The sequence below is a fragment of the Diadema setosum genome, chromosome 13 (assembly GCF_964275005.1).
Source record: "Diadema setosum chromosome 13, eeDiaSeto1, whole genome shotgun sequence".
In the NCBI taxonomy this organism is placed as follows: Eukaryota; Metazoa; Echinodermata; class Echinoidea; order Diadematoida; family Diadematidae; genus Diadema; species Diadema setosum.
Window position 1 is genome coordinate 10,891,904 of NC_092697.1, and position 27,602 is coordinate 10,919,505.

Below are 27,602 nucleotides of genomic sequence, written 5' to 3' on the forward strand. Positions count from 1 at the left end.
AAGCAAGTAGAATAAACCTGGATCCACCCCTTTATTATCATCCTTGAATGAACACCCCAGACCCTCTACTGTCTACGCGATAAAGTATCTCTGTATTAATCAAAAGTACATGACCGGTTAATTACGGAGCTGCACTAGCCCCCTGACTTAGATTTTGAAAACGAAGATAACATTGTATTCCTCCTTTATTTGTTATTTGTTTGTCTGTCTGTTTGTCTGTTTTCTTATGCGTTTTTTCTTTGGCGAGTTTTGTTTCGTTTCTTTTTCTTTTCTTTTTTTTTTGCTTTGGTTGGGGATCGAGGTGTGAGTTATCGACATGGGGCACATTTTGATCTATGTTCACAGTTTACGAGTCTGCAAAATGCATGTCATGTACAAACAGGAGACGTAGAGGGGTGTACAACACATTTTACTACAGTTACAAAATTACTTTCCGCGGATGTATATCCCTGCTCAACTTTATACCATGTTAAAAGAATCGGTTTACCGAGGGGTCTTTGACTGGCAACAAAAGCGATAAAGATATTTTGCGAAATTGCGGGGTGGCAAGACCCCTCCCCCTTCCGTTGACCGGAATCAACTGTTTGTCATCAGTGGTGATAATGACCATGATGACGATGATGACGATGATGATGATGATGATGACGATGATAATGATGATGATGGTGGTGGTGGTGGTGGTGGTGGTGGTGGTGGTCATGGTGGTGGTGGTGGCTTCTTGTAAACCGCCGGTGGTCTCTCATGACATTTACTCCTGCGACAATGTTCCCATAAAATATCTGCACGCTTAGCCAAACATAAATTCTACTCACAAGCATAACGTACCTTATCCTCATATCAAACTAAACATCCCTATGACAACCCTAACCAACCCTATAAGTCCTTGGAGACTCTGACAAAGATCAGAGCAAGTGTCGCAGGAGCAAAGTTGTGTCACCATCGCCGGTATCCGCCTTAGAAGGGCGCTCATTATGGCGCTTGATCTTTGTCTCCAACTTCAACTGTTCAGTCAATGATGTTGGGGTATTAATTTCAATTATCCCGAGTCAAGGATTGGCTTAATGTTGGAAAAGCGTATATGACAAGAGTTGAAGGGATGCTATTGTTTTGTAGAAATTGTTATTCAGGTTTTAACTTTTAACGAGATGATAAAAAACCGCTTATATATGAAATATATTAAAGAGCATACTATATTATGATTCTATAAGAGGAATTAGATGTTTATTTGATGAAGATCAGTTTTGAAATAGCTGAGATATCAAAAACAAAGTCATGAAGTAAAACAAAGTATAGCTCTAATAAAATATGGGGCCCCCCTTTTATTAGGACACCATGTTTCTGGATATCTTAGCCATTTCAAAACCGATTTTTGCCAAGTAAACTTTGAATTCCTCTTAGAATTGTATAATATGCTCTTTAATATTTTATATAAGAAGTTTCTAATTATCTTGTAAAAAGTTTAAAACCAGAATCCCCAATTCACCCAGAAACATACCATCCCTTCAAGTCTTCAGGTAAATCATGAAGCATGATAAAGAATCTACATTTCTGATCCATAGCGGGAGGGCATTCCAAAGCTTGGGTCCTGAGATGTATTATAGAAGGCTTTGTCTTCTCATGCTGATCGGCTGATCGAGAGATTCCTCCAACTGTACTTGGTTCGCCGACTTCCACGCTGCGTGTTGGTCAGAGACTCCAACTCTCCCGTTTTCGACGGGAGATCTCCCGCCGAAAACCCATTTTTGCAAAATCTCCCGTTCTCCCGCTTGAGATTTAATTTCTCCCGCCCTGGCTCTGTGTCTCCCGTTGGAAAGGATTTCTTACTTATTGCTAATGTATGTTGAAAAAATAAGCCTTAGATAGCACCAGGGAGCATGTAGAACCCTAGGAACTTCGCGCTTCGCACACATCAACTTGGAGTCTCCCGTTTGCTAGGGGTTTCAGGCGGGAGAATCTCCAGATCAGAAGGTGCTTTGGGTTGGAGTCTCTGGTTGGTTGATGCCTCATCAGGAGCTCTGAGATAAAGGATGGAGATTTGCCATCACGCGCTTAGAAGACAATCCTCTCTCTGATAGGCAGCCAATGAAAATTTCGCAAAATGGGACTAATGATGGTGAACCCTCTTCCTTCCCAGTCACCAACCGCGTATCTGCATAGATACAGTCAAACTTGCCTTACCGGCTACCTGTCTATAGCGGCCACCTGCACTGAAAAATCCCCCACTCCCCCGAGAGAAAAGCCCTGTTTATGACCCTGTGTATAACGGCCACCTGTCTAACACGGCCATCGGCAACAAATGTTTGTCTCCGCGGTAGATTTTAACATGTCATAGCAGCCATAGACCCACATGGAGCCGTATAGCCGAACCAAATTCAACGTGTTTTTTTCTGCTTTGCAGCCGTGCTAGTCATTCATGGGCAACGTTCAGTGATCGCCACTGCTGCATTCTTCACTCATTCAGTCATAATGCACTATTAGTGTAAAGCTTTCTTCACGACTGTACACATGCTACACATGTACTTTATTTTCAACAACTTGATAAACACCGGCATTGTTCACTGTGCATGAAACACACGTGTGCATTCGTATACACAATTACGCATATATGTACAAAGTTAGTCAGGTCCTGCTTACAGATGTAGATCCTATACAACGATGATACATGTACATGTAGGCAATGCTCACAAAAGTCAGTTGACCTGTCTAAAATGGCCACTCTTTTCGTCTCCCTTGGGTTGCCGCTGTGATAGACAGGTTTGACTATAATTCATGATATTTCCATCATGATTTTGTATACCACGCGTTCCAGAATTTTTCGCAAAATACGATGCTCAGAATAGTCAGGTGAAAATCATCTGGAACGTGGGGATGATGTAAAAGAGATCACCGAACACCTTTTATAAATTCTAGAACACTGATCTGACGCGCAAAAGTATAATATAAATGATGTGGTCTCGCAGTATTACTATATAAAGAATGCTTTTATTCGATATGCATGACTGATTGGTTGGTTGATATAGAGTACTCGATTAACAGGATTCCAAACGCATCGAAATAATATTGATCCGATGCTCTGTTTATATGGTACTTATTTTTTATTTCACTGTTCTTACCAGGAATAGAGGTTAACTCATAATGGCGTCATGGTGGTGAGCTTGCGCAATGAGCATAATTTGTGAAAATCGGCCTTATCAGCAATATGCTTTAGACAGGGAAAAGGAAGAGAGATTTTATTTTAATGAAGAAATATTTTATGTACAAAATTCCTTATCTTTTCATTCGTAATATAGACAATGAGGAATTTATTTTGCCAATGAAATTTGTGTTATCTTCTATGTCATGCATTAATTTGTAGGTGCCTATATTGTTTATATGAAAAAGAAAATATTGACAGAAAAAAAATTGTGATGTGTGTGTACGTGTTGAGCTCCCACCAAAGACTCAGAATCTTTACACCAAATGGATGTGTCCACCCTTATAGCTGATCGGCTCACGCGGAAATGTGAACAAACTCGACTATATCTTATACGTGTTTTATGAAAGTATACATGTAAATTCGAGGGAGCCAGTGTTAAAATTGCGGCATCACGCAAGTCCTATATCTCAAAAGTGCCTTCAACAGAAAACTAATGTTTGAAAACAGCTGATATAAAGGCCTAATTTTCATCTTCTCTATGTTTCTTATTTCCATCAAAGGTATCAACGGTTCTGCATGATTTGACAATTATTTTCTTCTTAATCTGTTAGAGATTGCAGTTTGCCTTTGATCATTTTACTTTTGACTGCCCTTTGCCGAAATACCATTAAGAATCGACTCAAATTATTGTGATACCGAAATAATAAAGCATTGTATCAACTTCGTTTTAATATGAACACGGAGAATTTCATTACAATAATATATGAAGCAAGTATAGTTTAGGTCCTATGGGTAGAAATATGGAATACAGCTTGACTACATGACTTGCTTTAGATCTTTTGAGTGAATTTCTGTAAGAAAATCCAATGCCATGCTCGAAGCTACCATCAAAATTTTTTAAGTGCCAATTAACTTTAATGGCAAAAAACGGAAATCTCATATCCGTTGCAATCCTATTTCAAAATTTCCATGACACCGTTCAGTGTGTCTACTAAAATGACTAGAGGATACATATGGCGTTCAAATGAAAGAAAAGAGACATTTCTTTTTTGAATTGCTATCTCAAGGCTTGAATGATCTAAAATTTTACATGACATTTATTGATCAATGTGCACGTCATTAATTTTGATTAATATTCGCAGCACGGTTAAATAGGGGGAGAATTGCGACGACTGGTAGGGAGTCTATTTAATTCCGGCTTCTGCCACACGCAGCCAATCAGTGTGTGGTAAACACTGGCGGAGACTTTGAAAGAGATCGACAATAAATGCGATTCAACCTGCAAACAGGGTGTATCGTGTGGTACTGGTGTTGGTGGTGGTATACCGGTATCGCACGGACTGTGCATGATATGTGCAGTAGATCGGTCGCATTCCTGCCTCTTCCATTCATTGCATGTTGTTGCATGTTGATATGTATTCGTACTAGCTCAGCTCAAAAACCCGGCCAACCAGTTTGTAACTTACCGTACAACTTTATCTTTGACTTTGACACCCGGAATACAGAGTTTCTTTCCTATATTCCGGATTCATCATAGTATCTACATGGGATTAATGTCTTAAATCCGATCAAGAGGTTTCATTTAATCAGCAGTAGTCAGATGCCGTAGAAAGACGCATTTATCATGCATGAACATGGATAAACCGAAAACAACGATCGGTCCATTTCGAGCGACAAAATTGGTGAGTAGAAGATGAGTACAACAGTCGACACCGTTGTGTTGCTGCATGATGCTGCGGGCTGCAGCTGCTGCTGGTCTGGTCCTGGTTGTGTTCAGTGTTGACTGTTGTACAAGTGTAATCGTATGAACGATGAAGAGTAGGCCCTACTCAGTATAGTAACCGTTTTTGACACGCTTGAGTGTTTCAATATTTCTGTGGCCATTTCTGTCAAGTGCTATTGCAGTGTTTACTGAATAAAATGGAAAGTTATTAGAGCATGCTACCAGCACGACCAGTTGATAACGTTATCGTTAGTAGTATTTACTAGTAGCAGAATACTACTGCACTGGCTGAAGAGATAAATTTCCAATGCCGGGTGTGAACTGTCTGTGGACCTAGGCCTTTAAATAATCAGCAGTGATTTGTATTGTAGAGTGTACATAGATTTTACAACAAGTTGTTGAACCTACATTATCACTCTCGGTCTCTAGTCTCTGCAGAATATATCCCTGATGATGAATTATTCATATTAATAATCTTTCAATCAATTGCTGGCTTAACTGCGGCCAGCCGAACGCAAAGCGTTCAGGCTGTGGACTGTAACAGAAGCCCAACTTTGAGTGTAGGACAGGATTTCGGGTCTGGTACGGAGTAGTGGTAGTGTCGCAGCTAAATTTCAACTTGAATACTATAAAATGCGTCAATTTGAATACATTACCAATGACAATGTAGTCCAATTGATATGCTGATGGCCCGATGGTGAACATTTTGTTCGGCTTATGTTGATCGAGGGGGTCTAGTCCATTTCTGTCCTCTTGGATTTTTACAGTACACCCAGATTTCAATCAAGAACTTAATAGAGGTCAGCGATGCCTCACCCCCCACCCCACCAAAAAAAAAAAAGAAAAAAAAATCCCAATTTTTTTGTCTATGTCAGTGTCACCAAAGAATGCTTATAGCTACCATAGACATTAAATATCTGTTGTTGAACATCAAATTTCGAATGCTAATCACTTCCTTTGTGATTGATGAATTTCTACAATGATAAAATAAAACAATTGAATCACAGCAAGAAGTGAATTAAAATTATGTTTTCATTCCTAGCTTGAATTAAATTTCCCAAAATTCTTGTGATCCATATTTATATCAGTACCTAAGGTATCAAAAGTTCTTCATCACAGCGTGTCGGTTTAATCTGAAGTGAAGATTGTTAGCACTCCAGATATGCATGGTACCCAACACTACAGTCACCACTAGATTTTGAGTGATTGACAGTGTGACCATAGGTTATATCAACTTATACGTGTATAAGTAGACTGATTCAATTGTGATGTCGTTGTTATTAATAGATTACATACATGTTCCTGTCGTAACCTTCTGTTACATTTCTCTTGGTGGCTGCATGTAATAGGGTAATGCCTTATGGCCATGTGTTTAAATATGGATAAAAGATTTGATGATTAAATTCAAAATTGACATTGCGTGCCTCCCAATCAACAGTGGAATACCATCATCAGTGACTTCCGATCAGGCATTCCACTGAAGCGCCACCGATGGCGGATGCGCCACTATGACAACTGCTTCACGTCGGCGGAAGCCGTCGACTGGCTGCACAACTACCTCTGCAACAGTGAGAACTTTGGTCCCTGGGTCACGAGGCAACAAGTTGTGCTGCTCTTGGATAAATTCGTGCAGAGCAAAATCATTGAAGGAATACAGACCTCAAAAGTGGCTGCTGCAGAGAAAGCTTCATTCGAAGACAATGGTCATCTATACAAGTGAGTGGGCAGTTGTCCAGAAACTGAAAAAGGGGAAGCGTTAGAGAGAGAGAAATCAGTGGACCGTATACTGACAACCCTTCTAAGCTCTATTTGTTCTTCTGGAAGCTAAGCTAGTCTTTGCTAGAGGTGATAGTAAGCTGCTTGACTAGTGGCCCTCTCACAATGAGTTGTGAGCACTACCAAACTATTGTGTTCTGCTTGTCTTGTTAGACAATATCTCTCCACAGAGAATGCACTCTGATTCTTGAGTTCCCTAAATCTGGGATTTACTGCAGGGACTTCGAGATTTTAAGCTGGTCTTTACTAGACTGATGGCCCTACTGCAGTGGTACTGATGGGCTATTGTCCAAGGTCAGAAAGTGTTCTGTAGGTTTATTACCAGCTGTTTTGTGGGTTTACCCCATTATTCAGTGCAGATGAAAAAAAAAGAAACTGCAAGAGCCCTCCTGGCAAAAAGAATTACATTCACAAAGATGCTAATATGTCTACAAGCAGAGATACTGATTAGGCAAAACATGTACTAGCAGTAAGAGTTATAATGAGTGGTGATCAAAGAAGCCACTGTAATGGAAAGGTTCTTAAATACTGAAAATATTTGCATATCATATAACCTTGGTTCCCACATTTGCAGTGTTTTTGTATTTCATTTGATATAAATTATCTCTCCTCACCACATTTATGGAATGGCAGATTCTTGCCAGTATCACCCATGAAGAAGCTGCGCTCTGCCCTGGCCAGCCGGAGTAGCATCCAGAGCCTCAGCCCCAGCCCAAAGGTCAAGAAGTCTGTTGCCAGGACAACGCAGGGTCGGGTCACCCAACCTCTGGCGCTGAGGGACACAAATGTTGTTGATGCTCGGCCTCCAGAGAGCAGCGGAGTAACCAAGGAGCTGCCCAGATGTAGACTGATACCCAGACCACTCACCACAGAACAGGTGGAGGAGGTTTGGAAGAGTGCCACACTCAAGAGGTAAACTTCCATTGCCACAGAAACAGAGATGCCAGTGATTACAGTATTTAATATCTTTCATAATTGTTCACATTTTTATCTGTTTCCTGAAAACAGACCTAACTGGATTTCAACCAAACTTGGCCGGAATCGGCGATGGGGGAGGGATCACAATTTGTACAAATTACGGTGGTGCCCCAATAGTGGGGCCAAAATACCCAAAATATATCATATCAATGGGGGTGGGGGACTCATAGTTTCTACAAATTATGGTGATGCCCTAAGGTGGGGCCCAAGTACTACAAATAGTTTTTGTAATTTGTTTAATGTTAAATTGTCATCTTCTTGAAAACTGGTGGCTAGATTTTGATCAAACTTGGCAGGAATCATCAATGGGGCAAGGGGATTACAGTTTTGTACAAATAGTTGTGGTTGTGGATAGTTTGCCTCAATTGGAGTACCACGAAGGCAAAATGTACAGCTCAAATGAGAAACAAACATGTATGTGTTTTTGTGAGATGTGAATAGACTGCAGTTTTCTGACACATAAAATATCATATGACTTAGGTGTTCCTTTTTTTGCCACAGACTTTAACACTGACTTTCTGTTTAGCACACCTTCCCTGCCACTTTTTGCCTTGTTCCCCACAGACTAAAGATTACAAATATAAACAATGCTCTCTTATTTCAGACTGGAAAGGTTACTCTGGTTGTCAACACTAGATGGGCTGTTGGATGACTCTGTCATTGTCCCCTCTGACATCATTCACAACTGCACCCACATCAACAGGAATGGAGTGGTCCAGCTCTTGAAGAAGGAAGGGGACTTACCTCATTGGGTGCTATCGGCAATGAGGTGCTTGGCAAATTGTAAGTAGGGGGTTTGAACTCTTTAGAGGGACTTTGATTCTGTATAAATCATTTTTGCACATTTGCCGGTGTGCAGATGTTAAACTCAGGAACGAATAGGGCTTTTGTTGAGTCCTGGCCAATTGACATTGAATTGGCGGCCAAGTTACAGCAAACATGGAACACTCCTATATTGGTCTAAGAAGATGCTCTTGATAGGAATAAACATCAAACATTGTGAACTCTGAGCTACTGGGCAAAGCGATGGCTAATGGATAAAGGTAAAGCTTGTCAGGCAGAACAATGCATTTGTATTCTTAAAGATACTGGTGTAATATTGGTTTTAGATAGATTGTATATAAAAGAAAATGGCTTGACTTCGGTCCCATTTTTGCCTTGGCAGGAGACACAACAAATTATGTTCTTTCCTTCTCTCACAAATTTCAAGGGCCTAGTAAGATTGACTCTGAGCTTCCCAACTATCCAGGCTTTGAGAGGGATGTCTTTAAGACCGTAAGCAACTACTTCCAGAATCTCAGTGAGCCTCTCATCACCTACAGCAGATACAACTTAGTCGTTGATTCATTTGGTGAGTACAGGACTGGCTTGGCTGCACTGCACTGCCAGGGCTAGGTCCCATCCTGATTTTATTTTGTTTTTCATTATCATTGTTTTGGGTTTTTTTAGTTACCATGTTGCGATGTCATCATGTAGAATGTATACTCAGGGTTTTGTTGTTTTTATGTAGATACACGATTACTATGGTGATACTTGATCACCTGATACATGGTCCATAGTTGAAATTATGGCCTTCTGTTGTTTTTATCTTTTGTTGATCATTTCATGTCAAGAAAGAAATAGTTGTAAAATGATGTAGGTATGAATGTCCATCTCTTGGTTTTGTTTTTGTTTTAGTTTTAAACCAGGGATTTAGTTTCTTCAGATGCGAGATGAATCATGAAGTCATTTGTCTTCAATATGTTGTTATGTAATGCCGCCTGCATGTGACCTTTACCCTCCCACGTCATTCCCAGCCCCAGCTTTGTAAAATCCCCTTGCTTTGCTTCTAGCTATTTGCAAATAATCCTCTAGTGCTGAATAGTGTTTGGCTAATTCATTGTTACCTGTCAAGGCAAACGACAAAGATATCTATTAAAATGTGTGGTTTGTTTGTTTTTTTCCAGATCTATAGGGAATTATTCCTGTTTTAGTTAAAGATGACAGATGAAGGATATTAGAATTTGAATTAATAGCATCTGTGCACTTTATCACTATAAGCATAGTATGGCATGGGTAACTGACAACTAAAAGCTCACACATAATAATGACAGATGTTAAATTGTTATCTGTGATAAACTTTTTAGCTGATTAGCTGAACTGCTTTTGACGTACTAAAACTTGAGAAACGACTTGTATGAAGGTGAAGTTAAAAAATAAAGAAAATAGATTCAAAAGATACCATATGAGAGTCTGTCTTACTCAACAAATGGGCATTTGATTGAAAACACACAAGACATAAGAACTAACATATTTGGATTCACATATCACATATTTTATTGCATGTTGCCATCAATATATTTAACTGATTTATTTACAGCAAAATGTCTAACAATTTATATTAAACAAATAATCAGTATTATAATGATTAAAATTATAATCAAAATGTACTTATTTGTACATTGTATCTATTGTATTATTCTACTTTTTGTAGCTTGAGTGATACATAGTTCTGTCTCCTTACCTATATATACCAGTGTATATATTACAGAAATGTAATCAATCAATTAAAAAAAAAAAAAAATCCAAAGCTAAAAGGAAACCTATACAACCTACTGATATCTAACGATGTTTCACATACATTTGTATCATATGCACTGGATACATTATACAAATAGATACTGCATCTATCTAAACATGGTAAATCACAAGCATTGTCTGAATGTATTTGTTATGAATATTCAGATTCTTTATTTGAGCAAAATTATTATCTTGTTATCCTGCAAAAGCGAAATACTTACTCAGTCAATTCTGTTTCTAGCAATGGCGTTCAAACAACACATGTAGCCAGAATCCCTCATTATCTAATAGAAATTATCTAGAATAAAACTAAAAGCATATTACAGTTGTAAACTACATAACCCCCTTTTACTCCCCAGGGAGGTAAACTTTGCATGCTTTCATCCCCATGTATTGCCCAAATTTCATTCCATTTACTACCCTCTCATCACTGCAAATTATGTACTAATTACCATCCATCCATTTTCTTTTCCATCTGTTTTTCTTTCTGTCATCTCTCTTGCTTCTTGTCCGCCTTGTCCCACCTTCCCTGGTATCCACGATCATCCCTCTAACAGTCAGTATGGAATGCAGGGATCGGGGTATTGTTCCTGGGCAGGAGGTTGTGACAGTGTACACAGGAATCAGGGGAGGGCTCACTTCATTTCAGTCCGTGGAGAGCCTCATGCTCAATATGACCATGGGTGGGGGAAACCTGTCCGCCAGAGCCTCGGGCAGGGAGAGGCCGGCCCGGAGGGACGGAGCCGGGAGCGTGGCTGGACAACGGAAGGTGCGACGCAGCACCAGCTGCGGTCCGGCGGACCTTGCGATGCAAGGGGACACCCCTCATCTACCCAACAACGCGACTGGGATTCCTCGTCGAGGACTGAACCAGAGGTTTGGGAGCACGGAGGTCTTGACTCACAGAAACACTATCCTGCACAAGAACTACAATGTGTACAGCGCCAACGCCGCAAGACCCCAAGGTCACAGGATGAGCAACGCTGAAGACGACTACGGGTTCGCGAACATGCCACCGTTGCTACCTCCAAAGAAGTCGTCACTCGCTGAGGTAAGCTCAGTGAGTGATAAATCCACCTATGGGAATACGGGCTCCATTTCGGCTCAAGTCCCCCCACGTAAGTGCAGCTCACTCTCCAACATCACAGAGGCTGGTAAGAAGGAGACTCTACCCAAGCAGAAGTGGGGGAGTGGCCTCTTTGCCTCCAAGAGATTTGGCTCTGCGGCCGAACTCTTCGGCAGACTGGTCAAGAAGAAATCATCATCATACCGCGAACTGTCGGATGATAGTGCAGACCTTGGGGACAAAGAGGCACCTGCAGAGCGGGTGACAAGTTCCAATCAGATTGTCTCGCCAGGTCTGGCTCCGCCTCCTTCATATCCTGTCTACAACCTCTCTCCCATAGAAGGATCCTCCAGGGAACCAAGGGAGGCATCGCTCCACAGTCACACCGACAACTCGACAAAGGTTAGCCCTCCCTACCCAGCCCCGATCCGTGCCACTCTTTCCTACTCCGCAATATCCTCCGGTCAGCAGAGTTTTGCGACCCCCAGTGCCCAGGCCGAGATGACCCCCTCCGGCATGCCCTCGGCAATCGTGGGGTCAGTTCGATGTAGCAGGAGCCTCTCCAATCTCCAGACGTCCACTCCGATGTACGAAAACCTGGCCCAGACGGCCCAGCGACGCCTCAGGCGGCAGGATAGCGTGAACAGCATCTCAAGTAAGTCCTGTGGTCCAACTTCCACTAATCTCACTGGCCCTGTGTTCTGTAAAAGGTATTGTATTCATCATCACATGCAAAGTCATGCTCAATACCACGTCTTTTGGAGAAGTTGTATCGTCAGTTGCACTTAAGAAACCTATGCCTGTATGTAATTGCATTCAAAACAAGAACTACAACATATACTTGCTGGAAAGATGATGTACCACACCTGACCCAGCAACACTGAAATGACATATAATTTTCATCCAGAATTATAAGCAGCACTCTCTAAACTTGATAGTCAGAGGAAGCAGCTTTGCACATTTTATTTATTTTTCGTAACAAGTGAAAGGCAGTGAATCAGTGCTTGGTTCTAAATTGGTGCACTATTAGCTGCTGAATTTGAAACCCAAAGAATGCCATTTCTGTAATTGGTCTAGTATATATTCACCGAAATCATGTCACATGTTTCAGAGGGATGCCAGCAAGGATATTCCGACATGGCAAAATATATGATGCCATATTTTTACAGAAAACATAAATCACCAAGAAGGTGTGTAATCAATCTAGGACAATTTCATGTGTTGTGCAGCATTTGCATAGTATGCCGTGTTGTGTCAGGTTTGGTACAGAAGGGACTGTGCAGCTGTGTGATCACATATTTGTCACTATTCACAGTGTGGCTTGCTGCTCTTGTTGGGATTGGTACTGTAAAAGTGGAAATTTTTGCGCATTTCGCGCAACCAGAAGCTAGCGGGAAAATAAAAGCACGCGAATATTTTTGCGCGCTATATGTTCCAGTAGCTGATGTCTTGATCCCGTGGAATTAAAAACTAGCGAAACTCTTCTTACCCGGCCAAGCACGAAAAATTAGTCGTGCAAAAATATCCACTTTTACAGTATTTGCTGAAAGTTTATCTAGGCATTATCACAAACATTGTGTGCAAATTGGGACATGGTGGGAAATCCTGGTGGGGTACCATAATTACTGCACTTTAAGTCTAAATAGGCCCAAGGTATAAACACAACTGTTGTCTCAAAATACATGTAACTACATGTACTGCTCCATTTTTAAAAAAAGATATTCCTTCATTTTTCATTCTTATTGTGTGATTAAAGAGCGTGGTAACAGATGGCACAGCACTTCCTAACTCCTTGTGACTAGCTTAGGACTCGAAACCCAAACCAATGTGGACAGGGATGATTATCTGTCACTCATTTACATTTCCAGATTCAAATCTATGAAAAGTAATATACCATGGGCACATTTGCACTTTATTTTAGGGTTTGTTTATTGTTGGGTTTTTGTTTTTCTCTGATAGAACTCAAGACGTATTAGTCTCTAGATCTTAATGCATCTTGATAATCAGGTGATTTTAATGTCTCCAATTTGTTGCCTTATTCAGTAGCAAAGAGTTCTGCACCACAAGCAAAAATACAGCATTTATATTCCTCAGCATTCTCTCAATATTGTCTTTTATAGTTAAAAGCAGTTCATCATACTTACTTCATAACTATTATATTTTGACCACGTTTGCCCATCTTTCTATATTCAATGCAGCACTTCTCTAATTAGCTGCTGCTGGTTAGCAGAACAATATTCCAAGTTCATGATGGAATTCTTCCATCGAGTTGTTTTATTGCAACTACAGTTAAACTCGCCTAAGTCGACATCGCATATGTCGAATAATCGCGCAAGTCGATAATTTTAAAAAGTCCCGATTTTTCCCCATTGACTTACGTGTATTAATTCTCTCATAAGTCGAATTTTTTAAGTCGAATACTCGCTTAAGTCGATGAAATTCCAAGAACACTTTCACGGAAAAACCATTGAATTCACTGTGCCTAAGTCGAATAAGATTTTATTGTGTAATAAATCACTGTCAAAATCACGAGACGCCAGTTTTTGTTTACATACAGTATATACCAAAAGAAACTGCGTAAATAAACATTAACGTTTCATTAACGCAAGCGGTTTCACCTGAATCGTTAGTAACGCAAACTAACGATCGGGAAAATTAACGTTTGTAGCAACGATGAGTAACGATCCCTAGCGCAAATTAACGATGTTTCGTTAACATTAACGACAGGTAACGCAAGAACTCACGCGAGATTTTTGTTTTGTAACGAGACCTGGTGAAAGGACGACGTAGCCCCTGCCGAGTGTAGCGATCTATGCCTTATATTTAGCGGAGTCTTTTCGCGAATCGAATCACGATTTCGCGAATGGTTAATTTGTGACCGGGGTCACCAAAAACGCACGCCGGGCCACCAAAAAAGCCGAATGTTTGCCTTCAGTTTTGGAAATGAAGCGGTAACAATCGGTTCCATAAGATGCTGAATAAATGTCAGATGTTTGCTCTTTTAATTTTGGAAATGAATAACGGTAATATTCGATTCCGTATAATACTAAGATAAATGTCGGATGTTTGCTTATACTTTTGGAATGTCAGAGATTTGATTTTGCGTTCGGAAATGAATAAGGATAAAAAAAAGTATCCGGAAGATGCCGAAATAAATGTCGAATGTTTGCTTTGACGTTCGGATATGAAAAATAATGATATTCAACTCCATACGATGATAAAATAAATGCCGGATGTTTACTTTTACGTTCGAAAGTAAATAACAATTACATTCAGCTCCGGAAGATGCTAAAGTAAATGTCGAATTATCCCTTTGACGTTCGGAAATGAATAACAATAATAATCAACTTCGTACGATGATGAAATAAATATCGGGTGTTTGCTTTTACTTTCGAAAGTAAATAGCAATAACATTAGGCTCCAGAAGATGCTAAAATAAATGTCAGATGATTGTTTTTACGTTCGGAAGTGAATAGCAGTAATATTCTTCTCCATACGATGCTAAACAACTGTCGGATGTTTGCTTTTAAATTTCGAAATGAATAACAGTAACATTTAGCTGCGTATGATGTTAAAGTTAATGTTTGATATTTGCTTTAACGTTCGGAAATGAATAACAATAGTATTCAACTCCGTCCGATGATAAAATTAATGTCTTATGTTTGCTTTTATGTTCGAAACGCAAATAGCAATAACATTCAGCTCCGGAAGATGCTAGAATAAATGTTGATTGTTTGCTTTGGCGTTCGGAAATGAATAACTATAGTATTCAACTCAGTACGATGATGAAATAATTGCCGAAAGTTCGCTTTTACGTTCGAGAGTAAATAGCATGTAACATTCGACTCCTGAAGATGCCAAAATAAATGTCAGATGATTCATTTCACTTTCGGAAGTGGACAGCAGTAACATTTGGCTCCTTACGATCATAAAAAAAGTCGGGTGTTTGCTTTTGAATTTGGGGATCGAATAACGGTAATATTCTGCTCCGTACGATGCTAAAATAAGTAACAGATTGTTTCTTTTACATTTGGAAATGATTAACGGTATCAATCGGCTCATTTAGATGATGAAATAAAAAGCGGATGTTTGCTTTCACGTTCGGAAATGAATAAGGATGATATTCAGCTCCGTAAGATCCTAATGAATGTCGGTTGTTTTTACACTTGAAAATGATTAACGGCAACATTCGGCTCCGGGAAGTGTTAAAATACTTGTAAATGGTGGATGATTGCTTTTACAATCAGAAAAAAATAACGGTAACTTTCGGACCGAACGTAGGACCGATTTAGTTTTGCTTGTTTTTTTTTTTTGTTTTTTTTTTGTTCGGGCCACCAAAAAATAAAAATCAATCATTTTGGGGCCACCAAAATAAAAGTTATAGTGTGGAGCCCTGGCCTGCGTCAATGTGGATAAAGTGTCTTGCTGAAGGGCAAATATCGGGCACACCGCACCAGCTCTCGGCTCCAGAGTAGACAACATACATGTACATTATACATATGTACGTGTGGTGTAACTTTAAGTCGATTTTTTTCGACTTACGTACAAGTCGAAACTCGCCTAAGTCGATGTGTTTTGCTCAGTCCCGAGAAGATCGACTTATGCGAGTTTAACTGTAATTAACAAATTGCCCTTTATTGACTATTATAAATAAGCACTGAATTGATCATTATTTTAGTAGTAGCCATGACAAAAGAAATCCTGGGCTGCGGTGGGCATACATGCTCTGGCAGGATTCAAAGAAACATAATACCTCCTGATCTCCAGTGGTCTAGAGGATAAGACACCTGTCCGGAGATCAGGAGGTCGTAGGTTTGAGTCCTGTTCGAGTATGTATGCCCATGATTTCTTTTGTCATGGCTACTACCTATATAAAAATACTGATCGATTCACTGCTTATTTATGAGATGTCGGTTAATTTGTTAATCAATTACAATGAAATATTCCAAGTCACCTCTGGTCCTTTGTTTGACAGTCTGCTGAATACAGGTGTCAAACATGCTGCTATAGTGCTGCTATGAATACGCTAAACATTTCCTCATTTGGTGTTAGTCTGAAGGTGAACATGATGCAGACCTAGTCTTGGCACTTATGGCATTGATATAAAGATGTTAGTGATCTGAATTATTGAGGTTCTACTTTCTAAACATTACAGTTCCAGTGGCATCCATTGTAAATCTCTAGTGTATGACACACTTTCAACAAAGTTTTCTGGTTTGAGGGAAACATCTTGTGGCAGTAATGTTGCAAATGTTTCTTTCCTTTTCGTCTTGTAAAGTGCATACTTGTAGAATTACATTGTATCTTTACAATTATGATTAGATCAATTCCTATTCTAACATTGTCTTTACTGATGGGCAATTCCACGGTAACTAGGACACAGGTGCCAAAAATTCAAAATGATATTTGTTTCAAACACCATACATTTTCAGACAGTACTTGAGTTGAAGTTTTAAGAATCATTATGTTTTTCAATAAAAGCAGCCATTTTGATTTTCAAAATGGCTGCCAAAATATGCCTATAACTCAATGGTGAAAAGAGTGTATTGTCGCATAACTTACTCTCTGTATATCCACTTTATTAGTACTCTAAACAACAATCTTTCATATGTATGCAGTTACCAGAGAAGTCTTTTACCACACGATAGAAAAAAAAGCTGGTAGCTTTAAAGAATTTGATAAAAACTGTTAATTACTTTGATAATGATGGATGTAACGTCAGTTACCAAAAACAAGGAATTTTTAAGTTTATTCATCAAAGGAAGTGAGCTGTATAATGTAACTTGGGATTTCTAATGTATGCCCATATGCCTTTATTTCAATACCAGAAATAAGGATACTTGGCATACTGGAGAGTCAAAATGAACACTACAAAATGTGTAACGTCAGTTACCGAAACGTCATACACAAGTATGTAACGTCAGTTACCATGACAGTAATTATAACTGAGGCAAATTTTTTGACTTTTGGCCATTTCAATACATCTGGGAAGTCTACTTACAACAAAGAGCAGCAATCCCTTTCATAGGAAGTGATGTCTTTACCATGGTATGTCCATGGATATATATATTTTTTTATTTCATATCATTTCTAAATTCATTTGTTCATTCATTTACCATGATTATCTTCTTTTTTTTTTGGGGGGGGGGAGCTTGAGCTTTCGATTTTTGATTCAGCACAAGTTTAAGGTTAAATCATCTGGAAGTTTAGTTTGCCACATGCAGTATATGCACTCAAATTAGTACATTCCCAGTCCTACGGGATGATAAAGCTACCAAAGTTTGTAGGCCTAATCAGTGACATGATTGCATGTTAACCACATTTTCTATTCAAAAAAAAAAAAACCAAAAAAAAAACCAAAAAAAAAACTTCTGCACAGCTGTATACCAACAGTTTAACAATCTTCACCAATGTTTGCTTTCGCTGGCATTTTTCTTTTTTTTTCAGGAAGCTTAGTCAAGTTTCTACATGTACCTCAAGGCAAATGCACAAACAGATATTTCTTCTCTTGCACTTTAAATGTGTGGTGTAGTTAACATGGCTCATCTTGTATTATATGGTACGTAAGGCATGTACTCATTATTGTTTGAAACTTAACACTGATGTTGCTCAAAGTGAGAGAGGATTCTATAGGGTTGAAAAAAAATTGTTCATACAGTGTGTATTTGTTGATTACTTTATTCTATTCATGCAGGGACATTTTGTAATACAACACATGATAATTATGAACAGGAAGAGTTTTTTATATTGATTTTAGTATTCTTTCATTGCAAAGTCCGATTTCTTGGTATCTCGAATGTATTTGCAAGCCGTGATATATCAGTGAAAAGGAAAAGAAAAACAGTTAAAATACTTCAAGCTAGGAATAAAACAATAATGCTCTTTTGACCAAAAAAGCACAGAGAAATATTAAAAGTGCGACACTTTTCATTTAAATCAATTGATGATGGAGATCATCAGGAGTAAAATAAAGAAAAGAAGGAGAAATATATCACAATAGATTTCATACATATTTATGCATATTTATGAGTTGATACATTTTTTTCCCCATGACCTGGGATATTTTTTTCAAGCACAAAAATATCCATGTTTTGTGTAGTACTACAAGGTATTATGGGTGGAGCACTCTATGTAGATAAAAACTTTCCTGTTCATTAAAAAACAAACAAACAAACAAACAAACAAACAAACAAACAAACAAACAAAAAAGCCCTTAGTCATGTCAATATATTTATACTTGCTTAACTGCTTAATCTATTAATGGCTCTGTGTAATCATAGATGTTGAATAAAAATTAAATCTTCAGACAAATGTCAAGAAATATCCTCTTGTGCATTTACAATATTTTTGCCCAACTGTGCTATGGCATGGGGGGGGGGGGGTGCCCCCTAAGGGCCAACCCAATATCATTTGTGTCTTTAGATTTTGTTTTAATTTGTTGCTGTAGTTGCCTGGGATTGTCACTGGTACATTGCAGCAGTATAATAACCTGTAAAATAAATTAGTTCTCTGTAAACCCCACGGCAAAGTATGTGTAACGTCAGTTACGTAACGTCAGTTACTGACATGTTTACCTTTAAGTTTTCATAGAACACAAAGAAAATGGACAACTGTTTCATTTCATTGTGTATTTATGACTGATGAACCAAGGTATGACCCCATATCAACCAAATCATTCTGAATGGTCAGAATTATGAAATACCACATAGCTATTCCCAATCATGATTTTGCATGTGTAAACCCTATGGCAAATGTAAGCGTAACGTCAGTTACGTAACGTCAGTTACCGTCATGCCTTCACTGAAATTGGCATGGTGGTAAAAGGAGACAACTAAAGTGCACATTATTTTGCACACCTGTTCCTAAGAACCTAGGTGTATTGCCATATTAAACACATAAAGGCTAAAAGTCAGGGACATGAGATATTTCCATTTACATCTACACCATAATTTCCCATGTCTTTTTTCCGTAACGTCAGTTACCAACACATTTTCACTTGCTATGTGATAAGAAATGTAGTTTGAGAGAAAAACTTTCCACCAATTTCTTCATTCTCATGAACTTAGTCATCAATGCTAATTGCAAGCCCAAGGTGCTTTCATTCACAAAACTACAAGGTAAACAATTTCATGAAAATCCTTACGTGTAACGTCAGTTACCGTGGAATTGCCCTGATGCAGTTGCTCTATTTAGACTCATTTTAATGCATTTAATTACGTAAATCACATAAATGTAGGTAGTGATTGTCTAGTAGTATAAACAATGTCTTTGATATTCATATGATTTACACTAACGATTTAAAAATTAGATTGTTCCAGTAAGGATCACAATGCCACCAGACTCAACTTTGGCTGGGGCTCAGTGCAATTTTCATTGCCATGATATGGTACAGCTTATTAACTTCACTTTAGTGAATAGAGAAAGTTCAGACAGAGAGAATGGTACAAGTTGTATCAAAATGAGACCAAAAATTAAAGTGTCATATAAAGATATTCTTTAATTGGGTTTATAAATTTAGCAGCCACAAACCCTTACCCAATGAGTCACCATTGCTAGGTTATTACAAAGCTGGAGTCATTTGATACAAGAGGGATACAACTTATTGATTTCATGTTATTGACACAGAGAGAAAATCCAGTGAAGATGTATGCACAATTGAATAGGGACTCATTGGGTGTCATCCAGTTTGGGTGTATGACAAGGACTACAATGTGTACAATAAGTCATTGTTTCATGAACATGTGAAACACAAGATTACATAACTTTCTAATCTAAGGTCAGATTTTAAGACCTTTACTTTTGTGTTTTGTCTAATTTTACTCTGTATTTAGGCCGTCGATCATTCCAGGCATAATGTGGTAGACCACTTTTCGTGCATCATGGACAACTTGCTCTATATTCCATTTTGTGTCAAAAAGGTGTACTTTCCTTGATTCTAGTGGATGTTATTGTCTGCTCTGTTTCCCTTTGACACTTTTAACAAAGATTAAGCAATTAATTTTGATTGCAGCCAGAAATACAGTGAAGATATGATATGATAAACTGGTTTAACATACTAACACTTGTTCCATTGCTAATATTATATTGCATGATTCTCGCACTGAAGTGTGTGGGAGTTTGCAATACAAACTAACCAATCCAACACAACTAGCTGCATGCCTTCATCAATATCTAACTTGGTATGTATAGCATCCATTTTCAATATGGCAGTAGTCTTATCATACACTGTACTTTCATGGCAGCCTAATTTTTACCCCCTTACATATACATCATAATCCAATTAACCATTATATTGAAATATATCTAACATGTATTAACTTTTATTGGAATATATACCTGCTGGTGAAAGATAAACCTGTGTACAGCATATTATAGGAAGTTTATATGAACTGCTTGGTGTTGGGTGTGGTGAAGATATGTAATCTGTCTTTATGCAAACACAATTTATTTCTTGATTTGAAGGAGGTAAGTAAGGTGAGTATTCCATCATCGTTTGTCTCTCTAAGCCCAGTGGGAAGGAATGCAACCTGCCATTTGATGGTTATTACATTACGATATATCAGTGAAAAGTATCTTAGAAGATAGTGACCTTCATTTCTGTACCATACACTTGTAGGTTGCAACTTTCACTGAATTGGTGTAGTTTTGAATAGTCGAGTACCGGTACCTAAATTCATCAGAAGTAAACTTGTTCTTGTCTTAACTTCCCTTTGTGTGCTTCCTAATTAGAAATTCCCAGTGCATCGTATTCTGCACACTACATACTCTTATAGTAGAAAACTTCACTTGGTTACATTTTCTTGCTCATCAAGGAAAATGTAAATTGTGTTTGCAAATTTTACCGACTGTTGACATATGATACCAGAAATGATACAAGTTCAAGTGTATGGAGTATAGTAAAAAGATATATGTATCTATATGAACGTTTTAATTGCCATGCCAGCATCGCGTAGCACAAAGTGCACACTGTGAAATATTCCACATTACAACTGCATTCTCATGACTGGTATTCCCTCATTCCACTCACGACACTCCAGGCCTATACCTCAGTGAGGACAAATCCTACTGCCTGGAGGCACTACGGCTCTGCCTCCTGCTGCTTCCCCCGCCCCAGAGGAGGGCCCTCCACCTCCTGCTACGCCTCATGAGCAAGATGGAGAACAATGTGCAGCTGGTGCTGAGCGCCAACGTTTCGACCAGGCAGTTGGTAAGGGGCTTCAGTTAAATGCTAGTTTTGTTCGTTGAATGATAATCATGGAGAAGCATGACTTCACTGTGGATTTATTCATGGATTTAAACTATAACCCTTCTTGGGTATGTTAGAAAACATCGTGGTAACACATTATTGTAAGTTCTAATAATTGCAGTGGGCAATAGCAATAGTGCAAATGCCAGTAGTCAACTATTGTTGCCAAGCTGTGACTGTGTCAAAGTAAAAGTTCACCCAAAGTTTCATGTTTTCATTAAACTGTGATTGTATATATAGTCAAGTGTGCCATGTAAGATATAAAGTGGAAAGTGATGTCCTTCCATTTACTCACACATTAATCTCCAAACAACTTCTTTGTTCGGGTGCAAGTTTCCTCTCTTTGTCTCCCTCTACAAATTAAATATGTCAAGATCGCAGCTGCTGATCTGTAAATTAACAAACATGTCGGAAAAAAGGAACCAGTGGGACTCGAACCTGTCATCTACTGCTTTCCAGGCAGCGACACTACCACCAGGCTGTCCCTGGTTGCCGGCAGTGACACAATGAACATGGAACAAATACCCAAGCTCCGAGATTCTGACATTGTTATGTTAAGTAGTCCAAGGCGGACAAGGCATATTTGTTAATTTACATGTTTGTTAATTTACATGTTTGTTAATTTACAGATCAGCAGTTGCGAAACTCGCACCTGAACCTTCACCCCTCTGAATAATATCTAATTCTTTCAACTTCCTTGTTTTGAGTGTATTTAAAGAAAAAAAAAAGATAATTCATACTACATTTGTAATAGTGATATTACAAATGATGATTTCTCACTCAGGGAGTTAATGTTGCTAAACCATCAACAACAACAACAAAATCTTATCACATTTCAGCTGCTGAATACTTTCACGCGCTCCATCCTCTGCTGCGAGGCGGAGGCCGACTTGGATGAGTCGCTGGCAATGAGGATAGTAGCCTATCTCCTTGACAACCACACCAGCCTCTTCACCATACCGCAGGAGCTTAGGCAAGACATTGAGGAGAGGATGATGTATCTAAAGAGGAGCCAGGTGAGCCAAATTGTTTTACGCCTCCACACCAGAGGGTTGCTGGTGGCATTACGGTGTTTTGGGGTTGTCCGTCTGTCCCATCCATGTATCTGTGCATCCTACCAAGATCACATTTAATTTCTGTATTTACTTTCATGTTTGCTACTGACAATTGAATGTTTGTTTTAAATAAGGAGTGCAGAGATGCCAATGCTTACTTATTTGAATTATTTAGTATTGCTGATTTTCTTCTTTTAACAAAAATGCTACAGGTTTTATGGAAAATACTGTTTTCTCCAAATTGTACTACCATACATTCCTATTGCAGGAAAGGTAAAAATACTGTTTTACTGTTCCACAAAAGGCATGCCCTTTGGACTTCATAACACTGCAGTGCTGTTTATAAAGTTTGCAAGGTTATCATCCATGGGAGTGTGAGTAAGTTGATAGAGGGAGTGATTGATGGATTGATGGATGGGAAGAGTTGAGGATGAAGCGAGAGAAAGACATGAGATATGCCCTGTAGTTGACCTTTGATACGTGAGAGATATAAAAAAGCAGGTTTGTTGGACGTAAGTTAGTACATGAAAGAACTAAAAATTGTGTACATTATCACTCAAAGCAATGAGAAGGAGGAGGCCAATGTGAATGCAAAGATATCTGACAGATATAAATGATAATGTATGTGTTTATTTCTCGCACTCTGACCTGCTGGCTACAGATAAAGTACGAGATGGACACAGAAAATGTCCAGCCGGCTGCCTTCTGTGCCCAGGTGTCGGTGGAGGAATATGAGAAGCAGAAGACGTCCAGCTCCCAGAAGGCCATTGAGGACCTCTTGGACAACATCATTGCCGACAGAGTGATGCCAGCAAAGGAGAAGAAGAAAAAGCTCAAGCTTGTGAGTTCTGAGAATAGATGAGAACATGTTGGGTGGAGACGAAGATGTAATGGTTATCACTAGCATTTTCCAAGACACTTTAAATTGGAATTGTGACTAAAATGTATGTTTTCTGGATGTAACCCTGGTTGTGCAAGCAAAGCTCATCTCAGTGTAATATGATGTGATGTTTTTGCTGATCCACTATCAAACTGCTGTTCAAATCCATTTTAGACAAATATTTTGACAATGATAGTGAATTGACATTGTTTATTCTGTGCAGTGAATCAAAACGATGTATACATATCATTATGGTAACTCATATTGGTTATCATTGTATTCATATATTTTCTTCTTCTTCTTTTTTGTGCCAGAAGAGATACTAGATACAACATTTTTTTATGCCTCCGCCAACGAAGTGGCCGGAGGTATTATGTTTTCGGGTCGTCCGTCCATCCGTAGGTCCGTCCGTACGCCCGTACATCCGTCCCGTTTTGTTTTTGTCGATATCTCAAGAACCTTGAGGTGGTTTTGCATCAAACTTGGTATGAGGGTATATCCTGGGGGGATGATACTTTGTTTCGATTTTAGGGTCATGGGGTCAAAGGTCAAAGGTCACAGGTTATTTTGTAAAAAAAAAAAGGTTGAAATTTCACGTTTTTCTCCATATCTCGCAAATGGTTCAAGGTATCTTCATGGAACTTAGTATATTTGCATGTACCGATGGGCATTGATTATCTAGGGAAGTTGGGGGTCATGGGTCAAAGGTCAGGGGGTCAAAGGTCAAGGTCAACTCCTCAAAGTATCACTACTTTCCTTATATTTATGCAATGCCTGAAGGATTTTTTTTAACTTGATGTATGCATGTATAACCCAATATATATTCTGTGGGAAGTTTCTTGCCAAAAGGTCAAAGGTCAAGTGAAAGTGCTAAATTGCACTTCTTCCTCCATATCTCAGAAGTAACTCAAGGTATTATCATGAAACTTACATATTTATGCATGTTCAACCTAACAGTGATTCTCTTTGGAACTGTGAGGTCAAAGGTCAAAGGCCAGGTTTAGATAATACTATTTTACCATTTGATACTGAAATTATACTTCTTCTCAATACCTTGAAAATTACTCAATGCATAAACTAATAAAAGGGTCAGAAGTCAAGTAAAAATCATCAGTTCCCCCAAATACCTGCACTCTGATGTTTTAATCATTCATCCAATTGAACCTAGTTCTAGGAAAGTGAAAATTCAGCACATTTGTGGCAAACCTGTCATTTTAATATTTTGCCAATTGTGTGAAACTGTCATCACACATTGTCAAGACATTGTACTATAGACCTATTAGGAGAACAATGCATTATGGCGGAGGCATACACCAGTCGCGATAGCGACATTTCTAGTTTTGCAATGGTTTTGTTTTCATTAATTTCTTGATTCCATTAATACTTGCAAATTCACCATCAAGCCAAATCATTGCCTCTTTTAAAACAAGACAGAATCATCTCAAAGGTGTTTCTTGAAAGCAGATACTTCTAAATATTCTCATTTCATCACTGGTTCTCCTCTCACAGATTTTTAGTCAGTCATGAAATTGTCTTACAAATTCTAATTTGCAAAATTCATGATTGTGAAGTACACATGGCTCATACGTAGCTCCTTCTCTATATATGTTTTTAACTAAAAAGTTGCAGCTCATTAGAGAGTGACATCTCTCTGTATTTTCTTCCCTTTATCTTTTTCACATTGACTGAATACCGTGCACAGTTCCAGAAGGCCTATCCTGACATCTACCACCGGCGCCTCCCCACCAGCTCCAGCGAGGCCGAGCTCTTCCCAGACAAACCCAAGATCAAGCAGCCCATGCTCAACGTCAAGAGATCCCTGTCCAAGCTCAAGCCCATTCGATAGCAGCAAATATATATGTAAGAGTTTGATTGCAGAAGGGGCTAAGTGCCATTTCTAAACATTGTAAAGTAAGTCCTTCATCAGAAAATAGCAAAATAAAACTTTTCCAATGATACTTCACTTGTTTCATTACAGGGAATATTCTTGAAGTTATTTAAAAAATCTCATATTATATTTTAATATTATTTTCTTTGTGTTTTACAAGCTTTAAAGGCAAATATCTGAAATTAACAAGAATGGAGTTAACTCGTTTTGCAATCAAGGTCTTCATATACATGCATTATAAACTACATCTCATCTCTCCTTGCATCTGCGTGGCATTATGGGTTCAGAAGCAAAAGAACGGTATCACTATGATGAAGTCTGTGCTAGAGTCTTGTCAGCGGTTGATGGATGAAGTATTTATCAGGCCAGTGTTTTGTTTCATGTCCTTCTCCAGAGTGACTTGAATGTGAGATATAATGAGAGAGAGAGAGAGATGGTTAGATTGATATTTAGATAAAGTAGTGTACATAGATGGAAAGGTAGGTAGAAAAAAAAAAGAGATTAATGTGCAGATCCAGGTATAGTGAGAGAAGAAATATAATGTATTGCAGTAGAGATACATACAGATATAGACAAACAGAGAGATATATATATATACTAGCAGGCAGTCAGAGACAATCGACAAGTGAAGGACAAAAATGAGTGACAGGTGGAAATATTTGTAGGAAAGTAAGGTACAACTTGCATGTCTACATCGTAGTTTGGACGTACAAGTACAATGTATGTTGTCATGTTTTGGTCTCATTGAGACAACTACAGGGGGACAATTTGTGGGAAGAAAGCTACATCTTGCATGTCTATAGATGTAGTTTGGACATATGTTGTCAAGCTTTGGTCCCACTGAGACAGCTACACTCTTTTGGCAGCTGTAAGAACAAGTTCTTTACGATGTATGAGAGGTGCTGTAGTTGACCGACAGGTGGAATCTTGGTTTGCGTAGCTCGTGTATAATTTACTCTCAGAAATTGTTTGGAGTGAAATCAGTGAAACAAAGAATTGATTAAAGAATTTAAAAAAAAAATAATAAAAGGAATAATTGTCATTGAATGGAATTAATTCTTGTTCCAGGAACATTAAGGGAGTTGAGTTTAACTAAGAATTTTTTTTCCCTCAAGTCATCTCTAAAAGACAATGTCTATTCCTTTTTTCAGTTTATTTCTTATCAGAGGAAAACTTTCTTGCTTTTGTGCTTTCAGTTCTTATGTTCTTTCAGTCATGTTTAATGACCACATACCATGTACCCTGATTCAATTTTTGTGGTCATTTCATACACAATAATCTAGAGCATGCAAATTCTGCCATACAAATCAAACAAGCCCCCCCCCCCCCCCCCCCAGTCATCAGGTTGAGTCATATTGAATCATGTTGAGTTAAAATATAATGAAAGGTGCTGATAATTTAGAGCCCAGTTTTCATCATGAAAAATGCAGTTATTTGTGTGGAAAGTCTTCCAAATTTAATTTCACATGACATAGAGTCACGAGAAGGCACAGAGTTTGTATCATGATTGCTCTAGGTAAAGCTCATACCATGGGAAGTATTTGCATAAACTGAAATAAAAATATGAATCATATTCAATAGATCTAAACTCTTTGACTACTATAGGAAAGATGTGCATGTGTTTGTTTGGAGTTTTGTTTTGTTTTGTTTTGTTTTTTTCTGAACTTATACAAATACTGGGTTTAGACAGAATTCATTCATCTTTTGAGAGAAAAAAAATCATCCCCCTAAAAAAAAAACCCAGTGATAATAGATAAAGAATGAATTCTAAATTAGGTATCATTACCTCGATGACATGCTTTGCAACTCAACCTGTATCTTTTCAGTCTTCTTCAGATATTTTCAGATGGTGCTGATGTACATAGATACCGAAATCAATCAAACAGTAGCGTTGCATATTACCTGATATGCTCCTTTTCCTGATATATATTTTTTTAAACATGAAATGATCAACTCGTAAAACTCATCCAACGGTTCTGTTTTTGTTTTGGCACGAGAGCAGCTGATGCCTGGTCTTTGCTCCATGCATGCTTTGTACACCTGCGAAAACTTGTCATATTTCACTTATGTTAATGGCCATCACAAGTTTACTTAGGCATCATATTTTTTTTTTCCAATCACATTTTTTTGTGTGTGTGTGTGTTATTGGCCTTCAGGTGCTCCTTATTTATTGCATCATTCAACACTTGACCAAAATGTCAAAAGATATACATGTATATGATGACAGACTTGTATATTTTCTGCTATCCATTGTTTACATGTACGTGTAAAACTCTTTTATGCAGCAGTCTAGCA

The 27,602-nt window shown here is 38.5% G+C and overlaps 1 protein-coding gene across 1 annotated transcript; it reads left to right on the forward strand.

Moving 5' to 3' along the window:
* The first annotated feature begins 4,866 nt into the window (after positions 1-4,866).
* On the forward strand, positions 4,867-25,685 carry LOC140237176 (DEP domain-containing protein 1A-like). Its single transcript, XM_072317118.1, has 10 exons — positions 4,867-4,932; positions 6,298-6,575; positions 7,269-7,547; positions 8,218-8,396; positions 8,824-8,964; positions 10,730-11,893; positions 21,276-21,445; positions 22,324-22,500; positions 23,201-23,380; positions 25,122-25,685. The coding sequence occupies exons 1-10, from the start codon at positions 4,867-4,869 to the stop codon at positions 25,263-25,265; spliced, it is 2,778 nt and encodes a 925-aa protein (XP_072173219.1). The 3' UTR covers positions 25,266-25,685.
* The last annotated feature ends 1,917 nt before the right edge of the window (positions 25,686-27,602 follow it).